Source organism: Octodon degus, unplaced genomic scaffold, assembly GCF_000260255.1.
Source record: "Octodon degus isolate 3935 unplaced genomic scaffold, OctDeg1.0 scaffold00123, whole genome shotgun sequence".
Taxonomy (NCBI): Eukaryota; Metazoa; Chordata; class Mammalia; order Rodentia; family Octodontidae; genus Octodon; species Octodon degus.
In genome coordinates this window covers 3,705,914-3,717,888 of record NW_004524699.1, presented here as the reverse complement: position 1 = coordinate 3,717,888, position 11,975 = coordinate 3,705,914, and the positions used below count along the sequence as shown (strand labels likewise).

General features: G+C 51.5%; 1 protein-coding gene across 2 annotated transcripts in view; it reads right to left on the bottom strand.

Annotated features, from left to right (window-relative positions):
- Nucleotides 1-298: 298 nt before the first annotated feature.
- The window catches only part of Tsc1 (TSC complex subunit 1), a 48,939-nt gene continuing 37,262 nt past the window's right edge, over nt 299-11,975 (bottom strand). For both annotated transcript variants that reach the window (XM_023700315.1, XM_004640430.2), the window contains 8 exons: nt 10,668-10,711; nt 9,674-9,840; nt 8,628-8,810; nt 7,548-7,658; nt 6,674-6,796; nt 3,346-3,533; nt 3,101-3,262; nt 299-2,662 (listed from right to left, as the gene is read on the bottom strand). In XM_023700315.1, the coding sequence (XP_023556083.1) occupies nt 2,134-2,662; nt 3,101-3,262; nt 3,346-3,533; nt 6,674-6,796; nt 7,548-7,658; nt 8,628-8,810; nt 9,674-9,840; nt 10,668-10,711 (1,507 nt within the window). In that variant the 3' untranslated portion in view covers nt 299-2,133. The remainder of the gene's footprint in view (nt 2,663-3,100; nt 3,263-3,345; nt 3,534-6,673; nt 6,797-7,547; nt 7,659-8,627; nt 8,811-9,673; nt 9,841-10,667; nt 10,712-11,975) is intronic.

The window sequence follows — 11,975 nt, the reverse complement described above, 5'->3', positions numbered from 1 at the left end:
GCAGGTCTATCACTTCCACACTGAAAGCAAGCTCTACCATTGATCCTGGAGTCCTTTGCAACATAAAAGCCTGCAGCTCCAAGTATCAACCTCTGCAGCTTAGCTAAATAAGACCACGGCCTCCTGGAATGTACAGGGGTGTGAGCTGAAACACACCAGCCAGCGGGCTGGAAGGCTGGGGAGCCAGCCAGCAGGGGAGACCCGTGCAGAGCACCCGGTACACTGCACAGCCTCCACGCTGCCATGCTGCCTCCTTCCTTCCCTGCACCTCACAATCTACGGGACTCCAAAATCAATGTTCGCTAATGAAGGAAAAGGCTTTCACGGAAGTGCCTAGCATCTTTGTTCTGTGGCACAGATCTCTGAGGCTTGGAAAGGGGAAAGCATTTCAAACTGATTTCAGTAGCTAACCTGCAACATTTCCTTCCTGTTCTGAATTTGTTCATGTTGTCCTTTTCTAATATGGAACCAGGAAGCTAGGATGTACTGGACTGTAAGCGTTCCTTGGACAAAGCTGGATTAGAAGTATGGCCTCGCTGGCACTCCTCACAGCAGCCCTGGGCGCGCCCTTTCCCGGGCTGGGTGGGTCCCCAGCAGATCTTCACCACTATCACTACGGCAACATGGTAACACAGAGCCGCCAATGGCCTGCTTCCGTTAGCCAGCTCCACTGGGATACTTCCTGCCACAGCTACGACTTGCCCGGCGTGTGCTGGAAGCTTCCACAGACAGGACTTCGTACCTTTGGGTTCTTCACGGTTGAACCCTTTTCTCTGACAGAATAGAAACAGGGCTCTTTTCTGCCAAGCTTCTCTCTGGCTGGGCTGGAACACCAGCCATCAGCTCTTAGGCTTCTAGCGTTTATTCAGGAGCATTTGTGGGGCTTGGATCCCTGACTGACACCAGTGTCTGATGCCCTGTGTCACCTCTAATGACCACATGGGGCAGTGCAGTGGGTACTGGCAGCTGGCCTCTGCAATGCCCTCCCAGACTCTGCTTTTGGTTGCTCTGCTGTCCCCAGTGTGGGAAAGGGCAGTAACCTCAAGCCATCCCTGACAGGAGCGGTGTGAGAAGCTGCTACCCTTCTGTGACTCAGAACTGACAAGCGGTAGTAAGGCAGCCCCAGCATGAAAACGGCCACATACACTCTGAAGAAACTGGGCCTTCATGGCCTCTGCTGCAGCGTCACGAAGCAGGTGACACAAATGAGGCACAAGGAACGCAAGGGAAGGCAACCAGACCAAAGGGCCAAACCAAAGGCTCAGCTGGATGACAGCAGCCGCAGGGTGCGGCTCCCTGCAGGGAGCTCCTGGAACTTCTCCAAGTGAACTCCTTCCACCTGGGGGCACAGGGTGCTGCCCCTGCACCGGCCTGGGCTCAGCCTGGTACCAGCGTTCAAGCAAACACCAAATAAATAAGAGGTAGTGGGGGAAGGAGGGACAAGAGCTTTCCCAAGGACAAGGACGTGTGGCCTAAACAGTGCCAGCTACACTTGGGAAACAACAGGTGCTCGTTCACACACAACTTCCTCACAAGTGTATCAGAACCACCAAAAGAACGGAAGGATGAATGAACCATTGTTTTTCTAGGTCTGCTTCTGTAGATGCTGAACTTCAGGACCAAAAAACAGGGAGAAGTCTCTGACAGATGCTTTCACGTGAGGATAACCCGCTCTGCAGGCTATACCCTCACAGAAGGGACAAACCGGACTTACCTGCAAGCCACCAACTGCCTGGTCTAACCGAGAACCACCCAGTGGCCTGAGCATCAGGAAAGCAGAGTGGTGTCAGACTCAAAGGTGGAATTTGGCCTCATATTGCACAGGTTCAAAGGACGCAACCATCGGGGGAGAAGGAAGAAAATAAAGCTACCGAGGAACACCAGCTGGCCCTCAGTTAGTACACACTGATGGGTAAATGAAGGCTCGGGGCGGGGTGAAGGGAAGGTGAAGAGGCGTTTCAATGCCAGATCTGGAAACCGTTGCGCATTCGGTCAGATGTCAAAAGGACCTCTCTCCCACTTCCACACGTGAACCACCACTCAAACCCTGGAGACAGGAACACCTCGAACATGCACTCACACCTCCTGTTCTTCACCAACAAGATGCAGGTTAACACTGCCTGAGCCTCCCCCTTAGCTGTGTTCGTGATGAGCCTCATTGTAGTCCATGATACGAAGCTGTCCGACGCTGTCCAGACCGGCGGGAGAAGGGTGCGGGCCGTCCAGGCTCAGGGACGCTTTGGCCTCCACACCCGAGTCCTTGCCGGGCTCTGTCTTTAGGCTCTCCGAGAGGCCGCAGAGGGTCGTGCTGTCCTCGTCACACTGGCTCTCACTCTTGTTGCGAAACAGCTCTCGGGCCTTCATGCCCAGAAAGCTCTTTGAACTGGGCAGTGAGCCCACGGTCGGAATGCCAGGTGTGGGTTCAGCCATGGTGGCTTCCCTCCGACTGAAGGGGCCTGCTCTCTGGCTTGCGGGTTTCTCTGGGGTGGAAAGCTCGCTGCTGCTGCCGCCGCCGCTGCTGCCACTGCCTCCAGCTCCTCGACCTCCATCACTCCCCCGCACGCCGCCAGGCCTGGGGGTTTTGGTCTCACCACTGTGCCCAGATCCCTCTTCACTGTGCGCTTCCCCGGAATCTGAGCAGCCATCATTGCAACAGTCAAGCCTACAAGAAATCAGGGAGAAAAAAGGAGTTGGTGACTCCGACGCCCATGTTTGGGAGATGAATGGGACGGCTACCCACGCCCACTGAACCTGAACTCTGCTGGCCTGCTCTGCTATGTAACAGTGAAGCCGAAAGAGAGAGAGCGAGAGCGAGAGCGAGAGCGAGAGCGAGAGCGAGAGAGAGAGAGAGAGAGAGAGAGAGCGAGAGCACAGAGGAGCCGCAGTTACAGTGAGGGATCCGAGATGGCAATCTGCGTGTGAATGGCGGGCCATGTGACAGCAGCCCGAAGTGGAGGTGGGAAGACCACAGGCACTGAGAGGAAGGGTGGGCCAGGGAGCGCTGACGGGCTGCAATGGCTGCTTCCAGCATCAGGCAACACAGTCTCAGCTCTGCTACCAGCAGCCTCATGGTGAGTCAGGGACAGCTCTTGGCTCTTACCTTTCTTCCGCGGCTTCTGCAGCTTCTGCCTTTTCCTCTTGGAGCTTTCGCAGGAGACCGTCCTTCTCCAGCCTGCTGTACAGGTCTAGGATCTCCAACTCAAACACTTGGGTGACCCTTTTCTGAGCCTCATACCTGCTCTCTGCGGCCTGCAGCTGCCCTCTGAAAGACACGGAGCCACCTGGACGGTGAGAAGCCCCCCTTACCAGAGCCCCCACTCCCCAAGCCTCTCCTGTGAAAGTTACCTTGCCTGGGCCTTGACATCCTCTAAGTATTTCTTCTGTTCTAGAAGAAGGTGGTCTTTCTTGGCCAGATGAGATTCCAGTTCCAAAATTCGTTTCTGAGAGGTATCAAGCCTCTGATTCTGCTGGAGAACGTGGCTTCTGTTTTTTTCTAGTTCTTTCCGATAAGCAGCTTTCATCATTTCCACTTCCTAAGAGATTGCAGTTAGTACTTACAGAAAACAAACACACCAGATCCACTTTGGAAAGATGTCATAAGCTCTGAGAGGGCACATTAGTATCCCAGTGGTAGAAATACAAGCAAGTACAACGTTCTGGGCAATAAGCCGGTTAGGCTTAGTGGGGTTAGGCTTAGTGGGCACTTCCTCGAAGGCTAACCCAAAAGAAACAATCTGAACTCATAGACACTTTGTACAAAAATAATCAGCAGTGTATTTGTAAGAGGTAGGCAATGGCTGCTACATTGTGCCCACCAAGAATTGAGAAGTTTAGAAGTTTAACTAAGCGACTCAGCAGGGGGCCAGGTCCTTGCTCTGTGAACTTTCTGAGCCTGTGCAAGAGGAGGGCAGGGAGATGGTGTGAGCACCAGAAGCCTGCAGTGTAAGGAAGGAAAAGAAGCCTGCTCTCTCCCCTTCTGTGGTATTCTGCCACCTTGGACTGCCCTCCCATGCCTTGCAGCCAGCTGACTGTGGGCTGAAATCTCTACAAACTGTGAGCTAAATAAACCTTTCCGTCCTTAATTTTGGGTGTTGGGTGTTTTGTCTCAGTAAGAAAAGTAACAAAGACAAACTAAGACCTGGAAGCACCTTGTGAGGGAAGCAATTACATAAAGTACACCTTATATTTGTGAGTTACTAGCCTATGGCACTGGTAAAAGGTAAAAAAGCAGACCACAAAACAGTCCACCATGCAAACACATTCCTCTGTCCTCAGTGATGTACGCCCGTGTTCACAGATACGATAGTAGGTTATTTGCTATTTTATTTTTCCTGCTCTCCTAAGAGCAGCCGAGGTAGAGCTAGAGAAGGCAACAGGAAGGGAGCAGGTTTGCTCAGGAGAAGCAGCCTGTGCGGGATGGGTCCCCTCAGGAGATCTGCCGATTGTGCCCAGGAGGATGGCCTCCCTGCAGCCGCAAGCTCAAGACAAGTGTACACTGATGTGTAGAAAAAGGGTAGAAAGGGTAATTTTCTAACAGCATGTGTTATGTGTGTGTGATAACTACGGTAAAATGTATATAAAATAAAATTCATAGCCATATTTGCTTCTTTAAAAAGATAGCAAACCACACAGTGCAATGAGATGAACTTCCATGAAGTCTCCTGGCCTTGAAACTGACCAGTAAGCAAAAGCTTCAAGGGTACAGACTGCAGCAGACTGAAGCTCCAGCCGCTGTGCCACCGTGTGGCCTTCCAGCTGTGCCACGTGCGCAGGTACCAGCACAAGCGAGGACAGCACATCTGACATGGGTCACAAGCAATAGCAGTCAGCCCGCGACACGCATGGGGTCAGCTAATCACAAAAGGAAATGTTCAAAAAGAAACTGTCTGGGGCTTGGAGATAGCTCAGTGATGTAAGAACCTGCCTAGCAAGCACAAGGCTCTGAGTTTGATCCCCGGTACCCCCTTTCCCCCCAAAACAAAGACAAAGAGAAAAAGAAAAAAAGAACCTGTCTATACTGAGTATGCACAAACTTTCCTGCCACTCTTCCCTAATGACTGTGTGACAACTATTTATTAGCAATTCAGTAGGTATTAAATAATCCCAATGTGGTCAAAGGGCACAGGATAATATGTGTGGGTCCTAACAAGCAAATACTATGCCACTCTATGTAGGGGACACTCTGGAGCGGGCCCTCCAGGGGCAGAGCTATGGATTTATTTATGGGTAATTCTCCCAGCAAGGCAAGGTCCATGAGCTCACCGTGACCTCACCAGCCAACTGACTGTCCCACCTGACTCTCTGACAACGCCCCATTCCCCTCTGCTGGCCTGAGCAACACCAAGCCCAGCACAGTCCCAGCTGCAAAGCCTCACTGATATGAGGTGAAGATGGGTACTGATGAGCACACGACTCAGTCCTGGCCAACAAGGGCCACAGGAAGTATGTAGAGGATTCTGGGAAAGGTCTCTCTGCTGAGCAAGACTCAGAAGAGATGCTCTTCTCTTCAAGACACCAGGATCTGCCCGGGAAAGTGCATCTTGGGTGCTACCTGGCAACCACAGGGACAGCTGGCCTGGAAACAAAGCTGACAGGCTAGGCAGTGTGGTGCGGAAGCAGAGATGACTTGGGCTCCCTGGTGCTGCCCACAGCTGCCAACCTGACCAGCCTGGAACTCGCCTGCCTCTGAACTTGCCAAGTGATATTCCTTATTGTGGGCCATCCTGGCTTGTGTTCTTCACATGGCTTACAGCAGAAGGCAGCCTGTCTGAGCAGCAGCACCATCCTTCACTGTCAAACAGGCCCAGAGCGGGCAGTGGCTGCTCATGGTTCTGAAGTATCCAAGCAGGCCCCAAGCAGCCACATCACATCACAGAAGCCGTCCCCTCTCTACTTCTGCTGGAAAGCCTTGGCAGCATCCTCTACAGCTCTTTCAAAGGTCTCCTGGGTCTGCTTCCCACCTTCCTTCATGCAAAGTCATTCCACCTTCACAATGACTGCCAGTGTCTAAAAAGTTCCACATGTAACATCCTTTTAGGAGGAGTCTGAGAGCCAAATCCAAAAAAGATATTTTTTGGTGTCCACATATGTTCAAAAAAGACACTTTACAAAGCATAAGCCCAAGAAACCCTGAAGAGAGCCATGTGATGAAGCAGCTGTGACAGAAAGTGTCTGAGCACTTCCTACTAAAATTCTATTCCCAACTTGTTCACCCACATCACCTGAGGCTATTTATAAAGTGACATGGAACTTCTGTCCTGACACCAGTGGTGAGACACTAATTAACGTAAGATCATCCAGTAGCTGGCCTTGTTGCCAGGACTGAACTACCATCAGCAAAAATTAGATTCAACAAGAAAAGGAAGAGAAAATGACACACACACAGTACAGACCAAGGCATAACTAGGGTCCTGAGGGAAATGCCTCTCTATGGAGAGAGAGAAGAAACACTTTCACACCTGCAACGATCCCACCAGGTGCTGCACATGCAGCAGACTCCAGCTCAGAGCCACCCAGCAAGGGCGTACACGCACTCTCCACAGCTGGACAGTGCCTGTGCAGGGCCAGGGAGAGGTGTGCTAGACATAGCTCTATCTCTGAGGAACAATTCCCAAAAGCTCGTCTACATGACATGTTGCCTGGGCCTGCAACTTGTGCTCCACGTGCCACGTACCTTGGTGGTGTCTGAGTGCTTGTTCTGCAGTTGTTCCAAATACAGCTCATTGACCTCCCCAAGCACCAACAGCTGCCTGTTCAAGAACTCCATCTGCTGCTGGACTGACTCACTGTTGGAGAGCTGACCAAAACACACACTGTGAGAAGTCTGGCTCCACAAAACTAGAAATGCATGTTAATCAGGAAACCCGCTAGGACCACAGGAGGTCAGTACTAGGGGAGACTTCCCACCATAACAGCTGGGGGGGTACCCAGAGAACCACAAGAATAAGCAGAAAGGTACTTCAGTGTGTGCTATGCAAGTAGGAAGCAGCACCAACGGACCACACCAAGGTGACCACCGTGGGACACCAGCAGCAGATGGCCAGGTTGTGGCCACCATGGCAGGGGCAACACATCTAGGATGAGGCCCAGGGAAACTTGCCTACTGCTGAGCGAACTATGCACAGCAGGTCTGCTCAATACCAAAGACAGGATCACAGCTCAAAAACCTTAACATGGGCTGGAGAGATAGCTCAGCGGCACAAGTGCTTGCCTGGCAAGTGCAAGGTCCTGAATTTGACTTCTAATACCAAAAAACCCCACAACCTTAACACACTTCCACATTTATGTACAGGAGGTACCGAGAAAGGGCTCCACAGGATATTTGTGGCCCATGGCTCACCCCACTTTGCTGAGGGTACAATGTGCACACGAAAGCATATTCAGCAGTACCCTGGCCCCTAGCCATGAACTGCCAGTGGCACCAAAAAATGTGACACTGCCAAGTGTCTTCTGAAGGCAAAGCAGGGCGGGACCCCACCACCGATGCTCAAGTAACACAGCTGGCCCACCTGGCGGAGGAGTGCGAGGCCATAGCTCCCCCTGCTCACCTTCTGAGAGACCTGGCTCAGCAGTAGCTCCGTGTGGCACACCTTGTTGTTGGCCTTCTTCAGCTCCACCCGAAGCTCCGCGATCATGTTCCTGCAGTCTTCTAGCTTTGTCTATGCAAACAGATGCGGTTATGAAGCAATGGCAGCATGGGCCACCTGCCTGGCTACAGCCATGCCAGCCCACACTGACCCGGGTGTGCCCAGCCCAACTGCTTGCCTATTCTGGGCAGCAGCATTCAGCTTGTCCCATAAGTTTAGTTGCCGCTGATTTCTAAATCACTTACTATTTTAACAAAAGGCTCTAGTTCCCAATCTGTACGCTGAAGAGCCCTGGGACTATTAAGCCAATGCATGGGGCTATCGTGGAGATGGTTTATGTTTCTGAGGGACATGCAGTGACATCTGTGGGACATAATGTGAACTACTAATTAGTCAGAGGCAGCTGACAGCCCAACTCTAGATCATGCTGTGTGCCCGGATGAAGCCTTATCTCTGCAAAGCTGAGCACTGGGGGACTGCTGTGGTACAAAGGTGCTGTGAGGAACCAGTGTGGAGCAGGAAATGAGGGCAGTGCTGCGCACAGTGACCGGCCCCAAGGCTGGAATTTCAGTCGTGGTGCTGCCCGGTGCACATGGTTTTAGTAACTGCAGCTATCCGAAGTGTTAAGGATGTAAGTGTGTATATACACATATACCAAAAAAACCCACAACCTTAACACACTTCCACATTTATGTACAGGAGGTACCGAGAAATAAATAAATACATATACATATACATATATATATATAAAATTTTCCAATAGCAATTAAGCTGCACTCACAGTGGCTGAGCTTAGACCTCTCACATGAGAGGACTGCCGTGCTTCCGTGGGCTCCACAGTGCATGCACACTAAAGCAGCTATGAACTAAAGGAGCTGGGGAATTTCTGTCCTTGGCAAGATGGAGCGGCCTGAAATCTATCTGCTGCAATCTCAGAGGGAAGTGCTTATCTCAGGTGAGCCGACCAAAGGACAAGCTCCCCTGTGCCCTCGCGGTGGCTCTCAGGCCTTCTCCGCTGGCTGGCCCGGCTTCAGCCTGTACCTGTAATTCCTGGCTCTGGTTGTAGAATTCTTCCCGGTCATGCTGCAGCTGTCTGATCTGGCTGTGGAGATGGGCCACCACGGTGTCACGCTGCTCCTGCAGCTGACTGTACCTGGCTTGCTCTTTCTGTAGACTCACCTTCCACATTTGGATGTCTTTTTCTTGTAACTTCAGCTGATCTTTCTAGCCGAAACCAGAGATGCCATTATTTTAGCTAACATCAAACATAGCAGTGAGGCATATACTTGCCCCACAGTCACAGACTACCTGGAACCACAATGACAAGCCGCAGAGTCTGACGTCTCAGGACTATCTTACTGGCTTTTTGGTTAACGTTTGCCCAATTTCACACTAGCACCTAGACTGTGAGTTATATGAAGAACTTTACTTGGGAATCAAGCTGTTTCCCATGCTTTTGGACATCTCAACCACCACCACTGGAGTAAGACAGGACCACATGGTCCTGACTAGGTTCACTAGAACACTGAACATGTACTGAACACTTGTACCATGCAAGGCACAGGCAAGTACTTACTGAGATCATTTCTTTTAACCTTCAGAACTGAAGAACTAGGTGTTACTATTGTGACTTCTCCATCCTGCTACTATAGTTACTTGTTTTATAGAAGCCGTAACAAGGTTCCAAGAGGTCAAATTTTTTTTCTAAGACAACTAGTACAGTTACTACTTCAATGCCAAATCTCACTGCCTTTATACTGGCAGCATGACACAGATTTCAATTCTATGACATGAAACAGCTTTGGGGGAATTGGTTGCACATCTGGAGAAATAAAATTACCTTTCAATCCCTTCATCATCAGAGCCAATCACAAGCAAACACACAGAGTGCCTTGGCCCCACGGCCTCTGGGAGCTAAAGGGGATTCTGTGGTCTCGCCATCTGCAGCCACCCCTCAGAGACCAAGTGGCCTGGCCCAGCCCCCAGTGAGCAGGGCTGCCCTGCCAACTCGGCCCTCCCTGCTCTGACAAGCCTCCACGCTGACACAAAGCAAACAAACGGCAAGGCCCGCACGCCCGTGTCCTCACCATAGCGGCATTATGTTCCTCCAGAGCCGCAGCCCTGATCACTTTGCGTAGAAGCCGCCTGTTTCGGAGCGCATGCTGCTGCCTCTTAAAACGCTCGTAGAGTAACTGGTTGTGCAGTAAGAGCAGCTGGTCTCGGAGGGTGCGGGTCTCATCCGAGGGAGGAGAGCCTGCCAATAAAGCACAGGGCAATGGCAGGGCTGTCTTTTATCTGTGGTCCGCCCGGCCCTCCCCTATTGGTGGAAGAAACACAATTCTTTCAAACACAAACCGCTCTGCAAGTGACCATCTAGTTCCCAGAAGCAGCCACTGTTGAGAGGGAGAACACATATACCAGCCGCCTCCGTTTAAAGGGCCAGCGAGGGCTGGTGAGATAGCTCAGCAGACTAAGCACCTGCTTAGGCAAGCGCAGGAACTAGGGTTTGATCCCTAGCACCACATGCCATGCTGGCCTCACACTGGGCCAGCCCTACCCCTGGGCACACTGAGCGATCACCGAGACCAGGTGTGGGGGGCACAGCTGTAATCCCAGTGCTGGGGAGGCTGAACAGGAGGATCACTACAAGTCTGAGCTGCATAGTGAGACCCTGTACCAAATACATTAAAAAACAAACAAACAAACAAACAAACAAACAAACAAACAAACGGCCAGCAAGGTAGCGTTCTGGGAGCCACTCTCTTCCACAAACCTGACCCCCCGCCCAACTCCCTGGCTCTCCTCCAGCTGCTCCTGCACAGCTATGTTCTCCCCTAGGAGCTTCTCAGTCCACGCACACCACCGAGGGGACCTGGCTCCAAGGCTACACGTGGTACTGGCATGGCATGTTTGAAAAGCAGGAAATGCTGACTTGGCAACCCTGAGATTCCCAGCCAACCAGATGAGCTGCTGGAGGAGGGCCAGGGGAGGTGCTTCCCACAGGGCCCTTCCTTCAAGGACATACAAGGAGCTGTGAACAAAGCCACTGGGGTGTATGTGGGGTTAAAGCAACAACTTTACCTCCAAAGTGGGTCCAGTCGACAGACTTGCTGGGTAAGGACAACCTGGGAATAAAGTTAGGGACAATGAAGTTACTTACTGGATCTAGAAGAGTGATCTAGACATGTAACTGCAACAAGAGCAGGTCACTTCCTTGTGCCCAGAATCCTCCAGGGCCTACGGAAACGCCAAACCCCGAGAGCACACGGAGCTGGAGGTGCAGCCCAAGTGGACGGACAGGCAGGCAGCCTGCTGCGAGGGCCAGAGCTTCACAGAGGACAAGCCCCACTGGGCGTCCCCACCCTCAGTGTGGCCTGCGCCTGGAGGTCAGTGCTCCAAGGCCGAGGAGGATCTGCTTCCCCACTCTCCATGGAATACACAGGAAGAGCTCCCTTGAAGAAGCTACTCTCACCTTCACTTAAGAAAAAGTAGTTCACTTATTTTAACCCATTATACCAAATCTAACTGAAAAACAAGAAGGCTAGCTGGGCATGGTGATTCATGTCTGCAACCCCACCACTCAGGAAGCTGAGGCAGGAGGACTGCCACAAGCTTGGGGCGAGTCTGGGCTACACAGTGAATTCAATACTAGCCTGAGCTACACAGCAAGACCAAAATAATAGCAGTTTAAATATTATAATTATTGTCAGATTCCACTTTGGGACAATATTATAGAAGATACACAGAACGTAACATTTCTCCAAGAACCTGTGTAGAAATAGCACAGAATCCAAACTAGAGCCCTCTCAAAAAGGGTACTAAGCCATAACGGTGTCCTACATTTCTAAGAGCTCTGTGTGGTAGGAGGCCATTAGGCTATTTGAGCTTGCATAAAATGCTGATGATACGATTTTTATTTTTGGCGGCTCTGGCTCACTTTGTAGTCCTGGCTGGTTTCAAACACGCAATGATCCTCCTGTCTCAGCCTCTCGAGGGCTGGGATTACAGGCATGCACCACCATGCATGGCCTGGATGGTCTGATATTTACCCAACGATCCACATTTTTAAAATCTAACAGAATAATCTGTAATTAAAGGGGAAACACTAAATAAACACTGCTATATTGAGAAGCCCCAGGTGCTTATTTTTGATCTCCACCCTCCCAGGGCAGTGGCACACACAACAGCCTACACCACAAAGGTTCCTTCTACACAGACACCCTACGGGCTGTCTGAGCCCAGGGCACACTTGTGCAGTGGACAGCACACACTGGAGCACCTCTGGGAATATGGGGGACTGGCGCCTCCCAGTCAAGCAGGCAGAGAGAATCACGCTGCGCACGCCTTCTGGTGACCTGCATGGGCCACACTGGGATGGTGGCCAGCTTA